The 19,463-nt window shown below is 37.7% G+C and overlaps 1 protein-coding gene across 1 annotated transcript in view; it reads left to right on the plus strand.

Moving 5' to 3' along the window:
- The window catches only part of TMEM135 (transmembrane protein 135), a 160,924-nt gene that overhangs the window by 57,728 nt on the left and 83,733 nt on the right, over window positions 1-19,463 (plus strand). The window contains exon 5 of the mRNA XM_050975937.1: window positions 11,727-11,792. Within this exon, the coding sequence (XP_050831894.1) occupies window positions 11,727-11,792 (66 nt within the window). The remainder of the gene's footprint in view (window positions 1-11,726; window positions 11,793-19,463) is intronic.

Raw genomic sequence — 19,463 nt, forward strand, 5'->3', positions numbered from 1 at the left:
AGGTGAGACCTTAAATATCTGATAGATGAGAGGGAAAAACTTGTAGTGAAGACCTGACCTGACATATGGTACTTAAACCTATCGTGGTGCTAGCTACTCTGTTTGCAGAACAGGCATCCTTTTGTAAGCCATATTTTGAAAGCTTTCTGAAGAGTGAGCCCTACTGAAAGCTTCTGATTTGATGTTCTTGTTTGACATTTTTGCACTTATCAGGATTATTTTGCTCATTTGATGGGGTAGCACTGTGTGTTTTAGGCTCACTTGATTGTCTGGTGTGGTTTCTAAATTGTTTTCAGTGTTGCTGTATTCCTTAGACAATTCCTAGTTCTGTTATGGTCTACTTGTTGTAATTTATGTACTTTTTTCTTAAGAAGTGTGAGCTATTATTTGGCTGTGCTAATGTACAGAGTGGTTAAATAAACCTGTCTGTGTAATCCAGTGCAGTTTATGGAACAGACCCACTACATGTATTTGGTACCATTAAATCTTGCCAGGAATGACTGTACATTTTGTTCCCTTTCAAAGATCTTCTTTCTTGTTATTTTGATCTTGGTCAAAGTGTTTGCTGTAAATCTTAAACTCTCTATAGTTTTGTTGAGTTAATTACATGTTTTAAATAAATAGAATAGGTAAATATAGTGTGAATAAACTTGTCTGGTGAAGAGATTCTGTTTGTCCCTGAGGCTGGAAGCAAGCAAGACTTTGAGCTATATTTGAACTGAACTTTAAGCCTCCTCGTTACCTTCTCAACGTTGTGATACAGCTTTACATCTCTTGGACTAGCTTAGGGCCCTGCTGCAATTTCTGATTTGGTAAATCTAGCAGTAGATGTACTGATAGTGCCTCCTGTGATCTTAATCAGTGGCCTTTAACTGTGCAGTCACTGTTTTTTCCTTGGGAACATTGCCCATTCCCAATAAAAGATTATAGATGTCTTGCAGATTAGTAGCTGCTCAGTTTCATAACTATAACTATTGGTATGTTCAGAACTTCCATAAAATACAGGTTATCAGTTCCTCCAGTGGCTTTTCTCTTATGCTCCTCGTCTGCAGTCTGTACATACTTCATAGTCTCTTAAAATTTATTCCCATGAGTGAACTCCGAGTGGTAAATATAGTAACCATTTTTTGTATGACAAGTAGAATCATAGAATTATTTATTTGGATTGAGTTTGAAAAGTATTCAATAACTTGGTGTGATTCAGTGTTAGAAGCTGAGGCATTTGTCCTTGACTACTTCTAAATTTCTTTGGTTACATATTTTACCACATTGAAATTATAATTGTTCTGTATGTTCTCAAGGCAGTGTATGGAAATAACTAAGTCAATATTCTTTATGAATTTTGGGAGGCAAATGAAAAGTGTTAGTCCTCTTTTGGATGAGGAATTGCCATGGTAGTACCATCATCCAGAGCAGATTTTTGGGATCTCTTGATTGAGGGTCTCCCACCCTTGGGAAAGAAGACCACATTACTTGTTTACAGAAGAATCCTCTGTGTTTCAGTTGTCCTGCCTGATGTCAGATAAGAAAAACAAAAGCTAGAATCTGGCTCTCCTTTCTGCAGTCTACTTGTTTTTCCAGTAATCTCATTGTGTTTCCTTGTGATTTGCCTTCCAAGTTTTAGAGAAAGACCTGGCACTGATTGCCATGTAGCTTCATTTCCTTCTTTTCCTTCTTTTACCACTGTCTGTAGCAACCATCTGTATTTTGATGAAAGTCACATATCCCCTGAGACAACCCACACATGAAGATAGAAATCAAGTCCCGTATTTCTTGAGTTAGAGTAGGCTATGCTTTTTTCCCTATACACAACGATTATTGTTAGGTTGACAAAATTAGTTGGCAGCAATTACCAAACCATGATACACCAGGCCAGAATATTCCATAGTATTGAAGTCAATTCACTACAGCAATTTTGGTGTCTGCAGTGTTCTTGAGCAGTTCTGACTGAAAGCCTCTCTGGATCTAATGTGTTTCAGGATATGGAGGTCGTAGCCAACTTCATTTCAGGTGGCTTTAGTCTGAGTCTGGCTCATGCCTTGATTTTTAAGAGCATTTTAATAGTTCAGCTTGCTAGAGGTGCTTTCTTCTGCTTTCACATTTGCTGTTTGTCCTCTGGTCATGCAGCTGGGCTGGATGCAGTAATTCATCCATTGCAGGGTCAGACCAGCTACCTTCCCTTCGTGGAAAACAGTCAGGAGCAAGAAGGAGGAGAATCCATCTGGCATGACAGAGAAACAGAAGGGGGAAGTGTTTTAAACTTCTGGGTAAATCCTACAAATTTGTACATTAGGAATTCTTTAGCAACAAAATTAGAGGTGGTGACTTCTCGTGCCTTTTGTTTGAGCAGATTTGACATATTTTACTACTTTTCGCTGTTGTACATGTGCATAATGCAGCAGGGCTTGTGGAGTACAGCTGCACCATGGCTTCTGTCAACAGCCTTAATGTTGAAAGTAGACATGGCCCTTCTGATGGTGTATGTGAAGGAGAAGTGTGGCTTCCTCCTGAGACTAGTCTGGTGATAAAAGTTTCCTGCTTTTCTCAAAAAGAGAAAACAGCATGAGTGCATGCTTTGCACTGCTTGGCAGAGAGAGATGATTCTTAGTTGCTGGAGGGACTGTTGTCCTGTCAATTTTGAGGAAAAATGCTTGGGAATAAGAATTCTTGCTCATTTAGTTTGCCTGAAATGGCTTCACTTGCAAACTGTTGTGCAGCCCGTAAGTGAGGGTTTCTCTTAGTTACTCATGGCCAAAATAAGAACAGCTTTCTTGAGAACAGGAAGCATTTGACCAGTGTTTCCGCCAGTTCTCAAAATACTGTTTTAAGCAATGAAATTTTTAGCTCTCCTAAAAAGAAAAAAAGTTGATTAAAAAATTATTCAGAGCACTACATTATGTTGGTAGTTAATTACCATTTCCTACATAGTATATGGCTTTCTGAATTTTCTTGCTAATTATTTTGTATTAAGTGGTTTCCATCACAATCGACATCTGATTTAGTTAAGTGTTTTATAGATAACAGCATGTGATAAATCAGTTTTTTATTAGGTCATCACCAGAACAGACATATTCTTCCTCAAAAGCAATTTAGCTGTTGTCTACCATCAGTAAAACTTTTTTATAAGCTGCCCCAAAAATGAAGTAGTGTTAACCTGTGTACTCTGTTTCTAATTAGTTCTGAAAGAGTATGTGACATATGTGTTTAAACAACGAGTTTGGGAAGTGAGTTAAGGGTCTCATGCAAAGCTGATGTAAACTATTGTACTGTTTACACCATGGTCATGATAAATCACTAATTTAAAATTTTTTTTGGATTGAATTAATATTAGTTTAGAACATAACACTGTGAATAAATCACAATACATGGAAACAAACCAACTGAGACAAAGAAATTTCTGTTCCATTTGCAAATACAGAGAGCTACTACTTAAAATTGCTACCAGTGGGAAATGTAAAAGGTGAGGTAATCCCTTAAAGAAAAAGGGCACTGGTTGGGAAACGCATTAAATGTAAGTCTTGTAAAACTTGTAGGGAATGTACTGAAGCCCTGAATTGAACCCGCTCAGAGTTCACACTAACAAGAAATTCTGGTCAATGAGAGCAGGATAAAGGAATTGTAAATGACTGTTTAAATTAGTCTGGAATTCCAGAACATGTGCTTGGATAATATGAAATAAAGCGGTCGAAATATGCAGCTCTCAATAACTTACCAGTCATGGTGAATGTCTGTTACAAGATCCAAGGCTGCTGGAATAGCTTGCTGGTATATCTGCCATTTTTCAGGGGTTAGAGTGAAAAAGAGAGATCAAGGATCTTTTGATTTTGCTCTCTGTTGTCCCAAAAACTCACCAAGGAACTACAGGTGGACCATGAAAGGTCACCTCAGTCGTCTTTAACTTGTGGGCCAGCAGAATTTGGTTTCACTTACTTATAATAGCTTGAGAATGAATTCTACAGGAACATCCTGGTGCCTGTTGCGGTGTCACACACCCTGTCTTCTCTTCTGTTGTACTTCTTTCACCAGTGCTCTTAAGATGGGGAGGTTGTGGTGCTACTAACTCACTGCAAAAAATCAAAATGGGTGGATGGCCAGGCAAAGATGTAGTAATAAGTGTAGAATGATCAATAAGGCCAAGTGTAAGATGCTGTACTTGGACTGGGGCAAGCCCAAGCACAAATACAGACTGAGCAGAGAATGGGTTGAGAGCAGCCCTGGAGAGAAGAACTTGGGGCTGTTGGTGAATGAGAAGCTCAAGATGACCTGGGAATGTGCACTCACAGCCCACAAAGCTGGCCTCATCCTGGGCTGCATCCAAAGCAGTGTGGGCACGAGGGTGAGGGAGGGGATTCTGTCCCTCTGCTTGGCTCTCATGAGACCCTACCTGGAGTGCTGTGTCCAGCTGTGGAGTCCCCAGTATAAAAAGGTCATGGACCTGTTGGAGCATATCCACAAAGATGATGAGGGGACTGGAGCACCTCTCTTATGAAGACAGACTGGGAGATTTGTGGTTGTTCAGCCTGGAGAAGATTCCAGGGAGACCTCACTGCAGGTTTTCAGTACTTGAAGTGGTCTTAAGAGAAAGATGGGGACAAACATTTTAGAAGTGTCTGTGGTGATAGGACTGGGGTCAATGGTTTTGAACTGAAAGAGGGCAGGTTTAGATTATCTGCAAGAAAGAAATTCTTTGCAATTTGGTGAGGCACTGGAACAGTTTGTCCTGACATGTGGCTGCCCCCTTCCATGGAAGTGTTTAAGACCAGATTGAATGAAGCTTTGAGCAGCCTGGTCCAGTGGAGGGGGTCCATGCCATGGCAGGGGAGTTGGACTAGATGGTTTTTAGAGGTCCTGTCCAACCCAAAGCATTCAATAATTCTGTATAGTGTTGGAGTTCATTACAGCTCTGGACTCAGGGCAGTGTCGCCGTTTTATCCTTAGAACTTGGTGACTACATCAAGCCTTGTCAGACCTGCTGTTTCTGCATGTTGTTCCTTCAGCAGCCTTTGCCCAGGCAGCAGCAAAGTTCTCCATGGATCAGTTTGAAATGGGATAGAGGGAGATGGAGCATGATGAGTGCTCCTTCTCACCATTTTGGAGCTGAAAATCTGTAGACTGTGCTGTGCTGCCTCTAAATCCTATCACTGACTGTACAAGCAAATGTGCTCGTATATTCCTGGTCTGGCCAGACTGGTCTTTTGGCCACTGTCTTTTCTGCTCTGGCAGCATTACTAATCAAAACCAGGTTTGACAGTTGTCACGTGCTTTCAGGAGGCTGGCTTGCAGCTGTTTGCTGTCCTTCTGCTGTGTGATTGGAAAAAAGGAAGGTTTTAGTTGGCTTCAGTGGATCATTTCTCAAATGCAGAAACCTCTGCTCCATGATGATGGTGGGGCAGGCTTGCTTGGGCCTCTTTTCTCTGGCATTTCTGTCAAGGCAGGGGAGATTAAATGGCCTATTTCTCTAGTTTCCCATGCTGGCTGCTGGCCTGGTTTGTGGGTAACTCAGTTCATGAGCATTATACTGCTGGATTTTTTTTTTTTCTGGCTTCCTGATACTTAGTTAATTGCAATGTTGAGCCCTTCAATCCTTTGTGCAGAGAAAACTAGAAAAAGGTGAAAGTCAGTTACAGGCTGGGACCAGGAATCCCAATGTAAATACCAAGCATTTTTTGGGAGGGGGCTGGGAGGAAGGAAAGGGAGAAGAGAAACAGGTAGAAGAGTAGTCAGGGGAAGAAAAGCAATTATCATGATCTTGGCAAATGTTACAAATACCACAACTGCAAATTACTAGCTTCAGATTAAGATAAATACATACAAATGTTTTTTATTTCATCCTCTTAGCAGCATATATTATGTGATTATTTCCATGCTTGGTTCATTTGTTGAACGTGTGTTCTGCAATTTTAAATTATAAAGCTCTTCAAGAAGAGGCTGAGGTTCCTGAGCAGGACTGCAGCAGGGAAGCAGATCAGCATAGTTTAGTTAGCTAGAGGGTAGAGATAAATTAGTTCATAAGGTAGTTTATTAACCCTGAAAGTGCACATTCAGGTCAATGAGCAAATGGAATTTTTAAATGGAATAGAAGCTACACTGAACTGTGTGCAAATTTGAACCTATGTTTACATGACAAATCTGCAAATGCTCTCAGGAATGAGCAAGACAACTCAAAGTTACGGTGCTGTTAGTCTTGTTAGTTTTAATACTGATTTATTTATGCTATATTAGTGATGTGTTTTGCACGTCTCCAAACCTCTAGGTAGGGCATCAACACATGTTTATTATTTAAGAAAGAAGAACATTTCCAGATAGTACTTATAAGGTGCATGGCCAGATGTGTGCTTTGTTTGCACAAATGTTGGTTAAGTAACCAGAGGAGAGAGAGATCAATTATTATGGGATGCAAAAGTGGGTGTTTTGATGCAACACATTCTAAAAGCTGAATTTGGGAAAAAAATTAGAGATGTTTTGGAAAATGGATACAAGGGTTTCATAAACACTGTAAAATATGCTTTATCATGGGGTTTAAATTGTTTAGTCTTTAGAGAGTTCACAGTTAAGACACTTTTATTGAAAGTAAAGTTAGGATATTATTTGGTCTATTAATGGGTGACTGGAAAGAGCTTGTGTCTTGCAGATGTCAAATCTAGGTTGATCTATGCATTGTACAAATAAGGTTCCAGTAGTTCAGTAACGAAGGCAGAGACTTTCAGAGTCATTCAACAAAGTAAAAGATGGAGGTATATGGAATTGAGATCTGTACAGTGGAATTAATTGAACTTTTAATGGTTTTTCAGAGAGTAGGACTTTACATATCTGTCTTTTTAAAAGCTTCAGTTCAGCTTCAGTATTGTATTTTAACATATTTTAAAATATTTTAAATCTCTAAAGTATATATAATGGCAACACATTCTATTTTGCTATCGTGGTAATTTCATTAACAGTTGTAACAATAACGAAGCTCCTCAGTTAAATCTGTCATCTTGAGTAAGGTTTAAATGCACACAGTTGCTTTACATTTAACTTTTTGTGGACAGAATTCAGGACAAAAATTCAAAAACTTCTTCTGTGTTTTCCTAGTCATTTTTGCTTCTGAATCTCACCAGTTCTTTTTTATCTAGCAGTCCTTCTTGTTTTTGGAAGTTGTGTGATGGTTAGCTAATAAGGGCTATAACAATAGTTCATATATAATCAGGTTGAAAGATTGTTATTAATGATTTTGGATAGAACTGTCAAAACCCTTTTTTCATGTAATTTGCTTTTCACGAAGAAGCTCAAATTTTACAGGCCAGAGCTGTCAGCTACCTATTGTATCCAAGATCAGCAAACCTAATAGGAGAGAAAAAATGTCTTTTGTGATATTACATCCTTTTTTATTCTTATAAAAATTTGCATAATTATAATTTTAATTCGGTTAGGGATTTTCTTCTGTTTTGTTTTGGCTTTTTTCATGTACATATAGAAGTAGATGCCAAAATTGGTTAGGTGATTAAAAAGCATGCATTTTTAAATTCATTAATGTGTGTGATCAATCTCTTCACTGCTTGCATTTGCAGTTTTAACTTTGGTAAAACAGTAACTATTCTGATGAAGTATTATGTGAGACCATTATGTTTTGTGCATACCTAGAAAATTCAAGATAACTGGAAACTAATGCATTGTTTCTCTTTCTGTTTTTGCTACCATTTCCATCAATAATGCACAATTATCTTCCACTTTAGTTCTGGTTCATACAAGTGATTTCTCTTTATTTTTTTAACCCACTTGCAAAGATATTGATCAGAAGCAACTGCTTTGTTGGGGTGGGAACAGTTGCTCATCTTTGTCCGGTGATGACATTAGAGCTTGCACGGGTTGCAGAGTGGTGGCGTTCCTCAGGCTGCCATTTCACCTCAGTATAATGGAACACACTACTCGTTCTTTGTAATGAGCAACAATTTTAGGATTCAGTAACAATCATCTTGGCAACACGTTTATTTCACACTGAGATGTCTAAAACCATGTGTTGACAGTTTGCTTTCTTACGAACCTCTGACTCCCATGGCTGAGTAGAAGGCTTATTCACAGTGAATTGAATGCAAATAAATCTCAAGTTTTTACAGCTTTCTAAAATATCCGATCATATTGTAATACTCAGTGAAAAACAGTTAAAAATTAGCTAAATTCCTAGTCAGCAGTTTCTTTGAGAATAGTATTCGTATTTCTTAAATAGACAGTTATGCCTGGTTTGGTTTGTGATAGAGCTATACTCTGCATATTTTTAGCAGATTTAATACAATGAAATAAACTTGCTGTTTCAATATACATTGTATCTTTTAACATATTATTTAAAAGTAAATCCTTTGAACTCAAATGTCTTTAATAGACTAAGTCAGTATTGAAACAAGTTGTATGCAAATATTTTGCAGCATGAATATTGACTATTAATTATGCTGGGAACTTTGATAGATTTGAAATTACATACCAAGGATATGTCAGACAAGATGTGTTCGATAAACTTGATTTTTAGTCAAAGTAGATTTGGTGTCCTGTAGGAATCCCTTTACTCTCAGCAAGATATTATCATAAATAGAGTTTTAGAAAGTATATGAGGCATGCAAGAATCCTTTATCTTTTATCCTTTTTCCTGTATGGAGCATTAATTAGGATGAAGTTTGTATTTAACATTCAAAAAAAAAATACAGTCCATGTATATTTTGACTTTCTCCACCCTTATGCTTATTCTTTCATATCCAACATGTACAGCTCAAATGCTAGCAGGATGTTCTGTGTTTTTGGATTTCCTTGTGTCTTGGCTTGTCACAGCTAAAAACTGCAGGATAGCCTTCCACTTGGCTGCCACAAAGCATTTCCACCGCTTAGAGAGAATTTGAGGAATTGGGCTGTGTTTCTTTGGAGAGCAGAAGGAATTTACAGGTCATCTGTGAATTGCATTTTTTTTTTTTGTGGGCTTGTCACTTAAAATGTTGTTTTGAAATGCTGAAACATGTTGATCAGAGAGGTCATGAGACCTCCAATCTTGGAGATGCTGAAAATGGGCCTAGACAAGCTGGTTCAAGGGAACTTTACCAGGATCAGAGAGAATCATGGAGTTGTTAAGGTTGAAAAAAGCCTCTAAGGTCATGGAGTCATCCATTAACCCAGCACTGCCAAGTCCACCACTAAACCATGTCCCCAAATGCTTTTAAATACCTCCAGGGATGGTGGTTCAAACACTTCCCACGGCAGCCTGTGTTCAAGTGCTTTACAACCCTTTCCAGGAAGAAACATTTCCAAATATCCAATCTAAACCTCTTCCCCAGTGTAACTTGTAGCCATTTCTTCTTGTCCTGTCACTTGTTACCCGGGAGAAGAGACTGACCCTCACCTGGTTACAACCTCCTTTCAGGCAGTTGCAGAGTGGGATGAGGTCCCCTCTGAGCATCTTTTCCCCACACTACACACTCCAGCTCCTTCAGCTGCTCTTCATAAGACTTGTGTTCCAGACCCTTTCCCAGGGCTGCTACACTTCCTTGGACATGGTCCAGTATGATTCTGTTCGTTTCTGCATTTGCAGGGCAGAAGGGAAAAAGACATTGAAGACAGTGTGGAAGCTTTAAAAAACCAGAAGTGTTACAGATAAATGTACATTTTAAGACTGGCAAAATTTTGCTAGCTGATTACTTTTATCATTGTGTTTGTGATGTTATAGCACAGTGAAGGTGTTAAAATATGCTGAATGGTTGCATCATGCTCTTCTACCTTGCAAGGCATTGCCTTACTGAATCTCCACATGTTCACAGCTAGTTTGCTTTGTCAAAAGAATGCAGACCTGAACTATTTACTGCCAGTTTCCAACTACTTCACCTTAAAGCTTACACCAACAGTAGGCTTGGGCTGATTACTGTTCTGAAAGATGAACTCCTTTAAGCCTCTTCTTGAATTTTGCAGACCAAAATCTCCAACAGCTCTTTCTCCAGCCTTGGCACTGCCAGTCAAAGGCTATAGGTGGCCTCATCCCCACCATGAAGTTTGTGTGGGAAGCTGTGTTTGTAGGGCTAATCTTCTTAGTGAAGAAAGACATCTGTGATGTTGCATTTGCTATTGCTGTGATTTTTCCTTGTTTTTCAATGGTTTTGACATCTGGCATTAACAAGGTGAGTGCAAGTGTACTAAGAGAGATCTCTTACTAGTAGATGTGAAAAGAAAGTCACACGCACGAATGGTTTTCAAAAGAAACAAAAGCAGCTTAGGTGTATTGACAGAATGCTCAATTTGGTTGAAACATCCCTAAAAATGCTGGTGAAAGAAGCCAGTTTTGTGAAATACAAAAGGCTGGGTGAGGTTCACTTCACTCTCAGAGAAGAAAGATTTGAAAAGCAGACTCACAGTGGAGCACTGCCCTGCATCCTTGTGGGTGTAAATGAAGTAGTAGATTTTGTAGCCCAGTGTTCTGGAGTGTACACATTCATTTACAAGTGTGAGGGGAGAACATAAGGTAATTAAAATATCTTTTATTAAGTTATTTTCTGCAGAAAATTATGGAGGAAATAGTAAACCTCACTTAATCTGTCTCTTGGAAGACTGAGGAATTCTTCTCAAGAGAGGTCTTTGATACCACATTTATTGAGATATAGCTGTCTTAAGTGGAATCCCAGCAAGTCATGTGAGCATGGAAACACTGAGATGTTTTTTTTCCAAATCACTGTTTGGAAAGATGATCAGCTACTGCAAACTGCTTTTATTTATAAACTTTCTAAATGTTGTTGTTGTTGGTGGTTTTTTTTTCTTCGAACAGCCTCCTAACTATTCCTTAACATAGATCCTTAAATGTCAGGGTATTTTTTAAATTAGAACCAGATATTAAAACCATGGTTTTTTGCAGTTGAAATTGAAACCAGCTTCACTTTTTGCTATGGAAACAAGTTTTTAAAACAAATCTGTTCATGTGTATGCTGTTGTGCCAATTCATGAATTTATGTAACTTGCAGTTTTTTTCATGCCTTTTTCCAACCAGCTTGTAGAAAGAGAGGTGGTACAGAACCTGTTATAGTCTGTATTGAGCCAGTAACCTATATCTGTATCAGAGCTATGTGCCAATTGTCTCACTGGATTAAAGAAAGGAGAGGGCAACTAACACAGAAAGGTATTCATCCTAATTAAAGATAGGAGATTTCCCCAAATTTGTGTTCCCTGCCATTTACACATGACATGTTATGTTTTATAATCCCAACATTACTGAGAATTAAGAGGAGCTCTGGTGCTTTTAGGAAAAGCACTGCATCATACTATGTTTTCATACTCATTTGTCATTTTAAGTGTATATTATTAAACAGCAATTTTTAAATTAAGTTTCATGAGTTATGAAATGCCATATAGCTATTTTTTCCACAGTACCCTAACGATGTTCCTTATAACTTCCTTACAATTTCCAACAAGAAGTTCCTTACAGCTTCTGGAGGATAATTATCTGGAGCTGAGCATCTCTGACCTGCTCAAAGAGTCTTCTGGAACAGCTGTGATGTTGCCTGAGGGATCATGTACTGTTACTTCGGCTGAGATCAAAATCCTCAATATGTCTCCCCTAAACTGTGAAGGTTGTTCTAAAGGAATTACTGGAGCAATTCAATTGTAAAATAGTTCCTAGAAGGTAGCAGAAAATATAAAAAATGTTATAAAAGTTGAAACAAATCATTATAAGCTGTGTTGTCTGTTTTTAAAAAACTGATTTTTCTGTGTGTTTGTTGATGCAGGCCACAGAAACATTGTTCCGAATGGCGGTAGCAAGAGGAGCTATCACACCTTTAAGACATGGAGAAGTAAGGCTAAGTATATCTATTTTTTTGTTTCTTATTTATGTGTGATATAATGCTTTTTTAATATAGTGTTTTATAAATACCATGAAGTCATACTGTCTTCAGGTAAGTGAAGAGAGCTGGACCACATATAACTTGCATCCCTACATTCCAGTATTGTTTTAAAGGAGAACAGGAACTTAAATACTGCCCGTTAAGAAATGAAGTATTTTTCAAAGAATGCTCTATGCTTCTCTTTGCTTCAATCATTCCTTAGCTGTATGATAGAAGTGGTTCAAGAGAGCCTTTCAGCTGCTTTGCCAAGGGCTGGGCTCCAGTTTTTCACTGAATTTTCTCTATTAAAGGTGGTCAAATCTAGAGAAATTCACAGGAGGTCAGTATTAATGGATAGCTATGGAGAGGTTACTTCATCTTTTGTTCCTTTTGAGAAATAGTAACTTCATGTAATATACAAAGTATTAATGCATCAATTATTCCAGAGAGGATAAATGTATTTGAATATTATGTTGCTCATACGTGCTTCTGTTTGTGGTGAACATTTTTTTTCCCTTCCTTGTACAGTTTTATATCTGGTCAACATGGTTTTGAACGTTGATGATTAAATATCTCCAATACAAGTTGGTGCCATTTATACTTAGGTTGAATTTAATTTTAAAAATAAAATGCTACAGTCAGTCATGATGCTGGAAATGAATGATCTGGGCATTGCCACAGCTGAGTGCTGCAGTGTGTGGGATTTTTCAGTGTTAGAAACATCAGTGTCTTTTCATGGTAATATTATTTTGATCAAATTCCTGATAAGTTTGCGAAAAGTTCTTATCAGAGACGCAGTGTTCAGTCTGGAATCTTGACCTACACTGACCCTGGAGTCCCAGCTGTGCCCTAAAATGTTCCTTATGCTGATGAGGTTGCCTTAATCTCTTTTATGTGACAAAATAATGTATCTCTGCGTCAGTGTCTGAAGATATACCTGAGATATCATGTCCTGCCATTGCCTGTAGTTTTAGCTTTTCTGAATATGTGGGTCCTCTCTGAATTTTGTGTACTGCTGTTTTCTACAGAGGAGCGTAATGCCATTTCCAGAAGTGTTAGTTAGCTAATATGTGCATCCTTTCCAAATTCCCTGGTTAGTTTTTTTTTTTCCAGTGAGGGGTATTTCATGACCAGGTTGCCCAAAAGGTTTATGTAGTTACCCAGTCAGTGGTGTGAATTATAGAAAAAGAAAATTATTGGTTTTCTTAAAGAGTAACTAATTGTACTGTTTGCAATCCAAAATATTGGGACAACCACAGATGTAATGATGTTTCTTGTGAATAATATTAGTAATTTCTGAATCTGATACATCTTCTGTTGGGCCAGTCTAGCTCACTGATAAGGTAGAAAAAATTTTAATTTTTTCTTCAGATATTCTTTTTGATTTTTTTATCCATTAAACCACCTCAAAGGCTAGAGAGAAGCAGAGGAGAAGCAGTAACATAAGTGGTGAGAAGATGTAACCATGGTTACTAGAAAGGTAGTGTGAGAAAGTCAACTTCATGTTGGTGTATGGTGTCCTGTGATACTTTTTCTGAGGTATTCCTGGAGCCTCAGTGGAAATGCAGATAATTTATAGATAAGACATGTAATAATGGTCCAGAATTGGCTTTTTGTGTGAGAAGGCAGTGGGAGAAACAAGAAAATACCTTTTTTTCTCTCTTGTATTTTTATTGGACTTTATGCAGCAGAAAATATTTCCTCTCAAGGGAGATATTTTCATTAAATTCCATTGTGTAATTATAATTTACTTAGTCTGAAAATGAGAAATTATTTTATTTAAATAAAGCTAATTTTTCCAGAAGAAACATATAATTATCAAGTCATACTAAAAATTTTTTTTGCTCTTCCAAGAAATTGCTGGATGTTTGCACACAAAAGTAGAAAGTGAGCCAAAAAAAAAGTTGAATATGAGCTAAAGTTGACTGTGTTCTGTTTGAGAAGTGTGAATTTGGCAGTGAAAGTCAAAACAGAAAAAGTTTTTAAATGGAAATTTCAAAATACGGAGGCAGCAATCCAAATGTGCAAAAGTTCTGTTCAGCTTTCACATCAGCACTTAAAAGTGTAACACCATTTAACATTTGAGAGAGGGTAAAACTTTTCACTGTTTGTTTTAAATTAATAAAAAATGGCATTATTCTTTCTATACCACTGAACAGATTATTGTACAAACATTTCTTCTACAGGCAACACAGGATGCATGAAAAGCTGTCCATTATGATCCAGTTGTCATCACCAGGTGGATTTATAAGTTATAATATTGAATGTCCACTGGCAGTCCCTTTTATTTCTCCTTTCAACATTTCCTCATTCATTTGGCCTTATCAGGTCCTTATGCATATAGAATTTTTATGTTTTTCATTTCTTTTCCTTGAAAAAAGTGAAAAATGAGGATGTATAGATTTGGTCTTTCTGCTTTTGCATGTGGTTTATAAAATCACTGTTAAAGAGTTTGTATAATTATGCTGCCAAAACTAATTATAAAAATAGGGTGCATAGTGCCAAAAATTCTCTACAATGAATATTCCAAACTGTGGAATATTCATCGTAGAGGTTCCTGAGGAATCTTTTCAGCAGTTCTCTTGCTCCTGGGTGGGTTTAAGTGTAGTAGCATCCTTGGGAGGGAATCAAATCCAGAAGTAATTAATTCTCAGGATTCAATATGTTGTTGTCTATGTTAATTAGTTATTCCTGTCAGTTATTTTGTTGTGGGGGTGGCGCATGAGGCAGAGCTGTATTCATTTCTGTTACCACTTCTAGCTGATGCCTTAATGATCCAAAAACTGTGGGAGCAGATGTGATCACACCAAATCCCATGGCTGTGCTTTGCTCTGGGAATCTTAATATGCATTTCATTAAGAGCTGTGCATTTGGGGAGCCTGGACCTGACACCACCTAGAGACCCTCTCCAGCTCTTTCTTCTGCTTCTGGTCTTTATGAAAGAGCCTCAGATCTGCTGCCATCAGTTCCTCTCAGTGCCCAGTCTCTGCCAGACAGGCCTGCTCTCTCTGTGCTGGCTGATGGGGCAACAGTGATGGGATTGAGGAAACAAGAGCAGCAACAGCCTGTCTGCTAAAATGAGTGACAAGAGGAATACGAGGAGGCTCCTGCTTCAGAGGTGACTTTTTGTGCTTTCCAGCTCTGCATTCCTGAAGCCTCTACTGCAGTGTGCTGTCCCCAAGAGAGAGCTGTAAGGGTTGGCAGCAATGGGCTGTAAGGAGTCGCTAAGTGCATGGTAGCAGGGTAGAATGCATTTGGCACAAGCTGAGATCAGTTCAGTGACTATACAGAGAGAGAACTTCCAGAATTTTACTGGAAATGACCAATTTTATTCATGTTGTGCCGATGATATACCAGAACCAGTGTGTCACGTAGGATGTGGATATCCTGTGGTGATGCTGAACAGGAAGGAGAGATCTAGCTAGGGCAGTGAGCCCACAGGTCACTGGTGGTCTCAGGCCCTGTAGATGAGGGAAATGGATCCACACAGAGAAGGAGCAGGGGGATAAACTGAGAGGGTGGAAGCCTTAAATGGAAAAAAATGCATGAAATACATAGGCTGACAGAGCCAACAGGTCTAATAGTAGAGTTATGATTTCCAGAGAACCACAACTGATACTAGCCATGCATGAGCTTTGTGGCTGTTAGCATGAAAATGTAAGCTTTTCTAGCCTAAAATGGCTTACTGCCTTGCAGTGTAATACATGCAACTAACTGTATGCATTGCTATGGCAGTACATACCCGTGCTTGAAAGTGGACTTTGTTGGAAGAAGACAAGTTTTTGTTTTTGTTTAAAGCAATTTTAAAGAGATTTCACAATTCTTTGTGTTTTCTATAAATTCCGTAATGTGAATTGTGAAGTTTTATGAATTTAACCCAGATATCTGTAAAAGGTAATTTCTGTGGATTTGTGTTCATAGTTAATACCAGGGATGTGTTTGTGATACCACACTTAGCTAAACGTTGAACAGGGGGTTCAGTAAGGATCTTTGAAGTGTGATTTCTTTAATATTTGTAAAGGTGGATACATAACAGTGGGAACAGCAATATGAAGCACTCCTTCATGCAGCACTGCTTTATGTTCCACAGGCATACTGAAAGAACCTTGGACAGGAGCGTACATAGTCAAAGTGACATTAATGCCAGTTCGAGTTTTCATTGCCCTCTTTCTTCCCAGTCCACTGTGCCATACAAGTGTAGGCTCCTGGGAACTCACCTGTGGAATTATAGTCATATAGATGTGAACCTTTTGTATTATTAACAGAAACTGTGATTACTTTCTTCATGAGGAGGAACTTCTTAATTTTGCCAATGGAGTGATTCAAAAGAGATATTATGACACTTGTCATCATATTTAGTTGTGTAATGTGAAGATGATATGGAACTAAGTATTCATTAAATGATAATCTCCTCCATATAAAGGATTGTTAATCTCTTGAATCATATCCTCTGGGTTTTTCCTGTCCTGGTTAAGGGTTGTTGTAAAAAACACACAGAAAACATGTGTGTTTTTTCAATGTTACATGTTGCAAAAAGTGTAAATTTAATTTAGCCAAATCGTATTTCTGAATGTTCTGTAAGATCCAAAGTGCCAGTAGGTTTCAGTAATAATTTCTCATATAAAATTACCCCCTTGTATTTGAAAGGTATTTGCAAAACTAAAAGAAAGGGTTTGGTTGCAGGCAGGTGAGTGCCTGTTCATCTAAAGTGAGGTCCCTTCTCTCCATCCTAAGGAAATAATCTTTAATTTTTAGCTTTTTCAAAAGAAATGTGTTTGAAAAAATTTAAATTAAAAAAGTATCCTATAAGAAGGTTCTGAACCATCAATTAACAGCTCAAATTACTGGCATACATAGTTATACCTTTCTCATTAGTGAAATCTATTTTGGAAGTAGTATGGAGCCTGTCTTTTATAACTTCTTGTAAAGAAGAAGCTATGGATAAAATGTATCTGCAAGAATAGAACTGTTTTATAATCCTTTGGCTTAAGGTTTTGGCTTGGGGCATATGTGTCAGAAGTATTTTAAAATAATCCTGGATTCTGGAAAATTCTTCTGGCAGGTCACAATGGGTAACAGTTCAAAGGTAATTTAATTGCCCAAGACTGGCATACCTTATCTATGTTATCTGGAAGTAAGTCAGAAGTAAATAATTCTTCTGATTAAATGCAGTGAAAACTAAAGCTTGATTGCTGAGAGAGAGACACAGACAGAGAGAGGTTGAGAATGCCATTGAACCCTGGGGAGAGAAACCAGCAGATTGCCTTGGAGGTGTTCTAGTGTACAGTGTTCCGGCGCTGTTTTTGCCATGTGTTCAGTTGTGTGAAGGTGTTATTTGTCTAGCTTGCCCTGGGTTATCCATTTTAAGTGGTCTATGGGTTTTTAATTAAGTTTTAGTCATGAAGAGGAAGGAAAATTTGTTTTAAAACCATAGTTGAACATGAAGAACTATTCTGCTCTTTTAAAATGCCATTTGCCTCTAGATAATCTGTTACTTACTAAAAATCATCTCAAGCCTTAACAGAGTATTGACCAGCCCTAAATAACTTTAAAGTGTTGTGATGGAGTTAGTTTGTTAGGGAATGTGAAAAATTAATGCACTGTAGGAATCACGTCTGGTGTAAATTTAAGGTAGAAATATCTGTAAATAAGAGAGTGGTTACATTTCAGTGGTTATATTTCAGAATATGGAGAGGTACCACTGAAGAAAGGTAACACACAAGTTTGGAAACTCAGAGAACTTGAATTTCATAACAGAAGTGAAATAATATCTAGGTAACTCATGCTTTGTAGTTTTCTTTTAAGTGTATGGAAAATATAGTCTGTCTACTTTTCATGGAGTAGAACAATAGAATTTAGTACTTTAAGCATTTAGCATATCATGCTGGGCATTATTATCATTGTAATTTTCTTTAGTTTAAGCTCATGGTATGTATTTGTCTTAGAATAGTCTTAGCTTCCCTTAATGAAGTGAAACACAAGGCTAAAAAGTAAATTAAATTATGCCCTTAGGTATTTGCCAAGTGTGCTTCACCACGAAAGTACTGGCAGGGAGTAAAGTAAGGGGGGGAATTACCTATTTTAATGAATTCTCTTGTTTTCCCTTCTTTAGTACTTAGCCCATGTATTTCAGATTTCTTACTCTTTTGCATCAGCAAAGCAGCTAGTGCATGGTAAAAGTAGACAATAAAAAATTATGGCAACAAAGCTAAATGTAAGGAAATGTATTTAGCTCCCAATCTAGTTTTTTTTTAGTCTTCTGTGTCAGGGCCTTGGAATGAAGCTGTCATTTTGCTTTATACTTAAAATCTGTCCCCAAAATTGCCCCCTGCAACTCCATTGTTCTCAACAAAAGATCATGTGTAGGGAGATTTTTACTCCTGTACATGAGGAGAGGCAGAGTAGGTGCTGCTGGAGCTTGGTGCTTGAATAATGCTTCTTTCTCACTTTGGTGGTATCGATACTGTTGTATGTTCATTCATTCATTGAGTTGAAGAAATAGGCAACTGTAGGAAGATATTTAACCTGATAAAGCTAAGAATTTGTTCACATTCCTTTAGTAACACTCAGCATTTAAGAACTTCTTACACTTAAGAATGCTGATGTTACTAAAGGATACATGTAACTAATCCTTAGTTTCTGTGCAAGTTGTTGGAAGAATTTGCCGGTGGCTAAGAGCTCACCATTTGCACTAACACTTTGCAGTGTAAATATATGCGTGTCAATTAAATCACTGCTGTATGGACAGTCACAGAATATAGAATGGTTTGGGTTGGAAGGGACCTTGAGGAACATCTAATTCCATCTCCCCCTCATCATGGGCAGGGTCACCTTCCACTGATCAGGTTGCTCAAAGCTGCATCCAGCCTGGCCTTGAACAGTTACAGGGATGGGGCATCCACAGCTTCTCTGGGCAACCTGTGTCAGTATCTCACCACACTCACAGTAAAGAATTTCTTTCTAACATCTTGTCCAAATGTACTCTCAGTTTGAAGCCATTCTCCCTTGTCCTATCACTACAGTGCCTGGTGAAGAAATCCCTCTTGGCTTCCCTATAGGCTCCCTTCACATGCAGATGGTTGCTATGAGGTCTCCATGCAATCTTTGCTTCTCCAGGGTGAACAGTCACTTTGAAGAATGAGTGTCTTAATTTTAGTGTAAATATTACTTACATTCAATGATTTTCAGCTACTTAAATGTAAAACAGTGTTCTTATTCAATTCATTTTATGTTTCTTGTCCATGTGTTAGAGTTACTAAAGTATTGTTGAAACAAGAAGTAATAGTCATATTTGGTAACTTTTAATTGTCCTGTATGTTAACAGATTGCATAAATCAAAATGCAGTTAGAAATGTCATTTTTTGGGTTTCTGAAAAAAGATGAATGTGCCTATAGTCAGTGAGAAAGTTTTTTCCATTCCATCCCACCTAGACAATAGTCTTGTGATTCTGCATGCTACTCTATCTTTCAAAGATAGAGTAGCACGCAGTTTAAAGATCTAAATTTTCAAACATTTTTCTGTAGGTATAAAACTAGAATAATCCTACTTTTATTTGGCATATACTTGATTAATATTATATAAAAGTTAAAATTTACATACATTTCTCTTAGGCTGTAGAAAAATCATATTACAATACCAAG

This window comes from Serinus canaria, chromosome 1 (assembly GCF_022539315.1).
Source record: "Serinus canaria isolate serCan28SL12 chromosome 1, serCan2020, whole genome shotgun sequence".
Classification (NCBI taxonomy): domain Eukaryota; kingdom Metazoa; phylum Chordata; class Aves; order Passeriformes; family Fringillidae; genus Serinus; species Serinus canaria.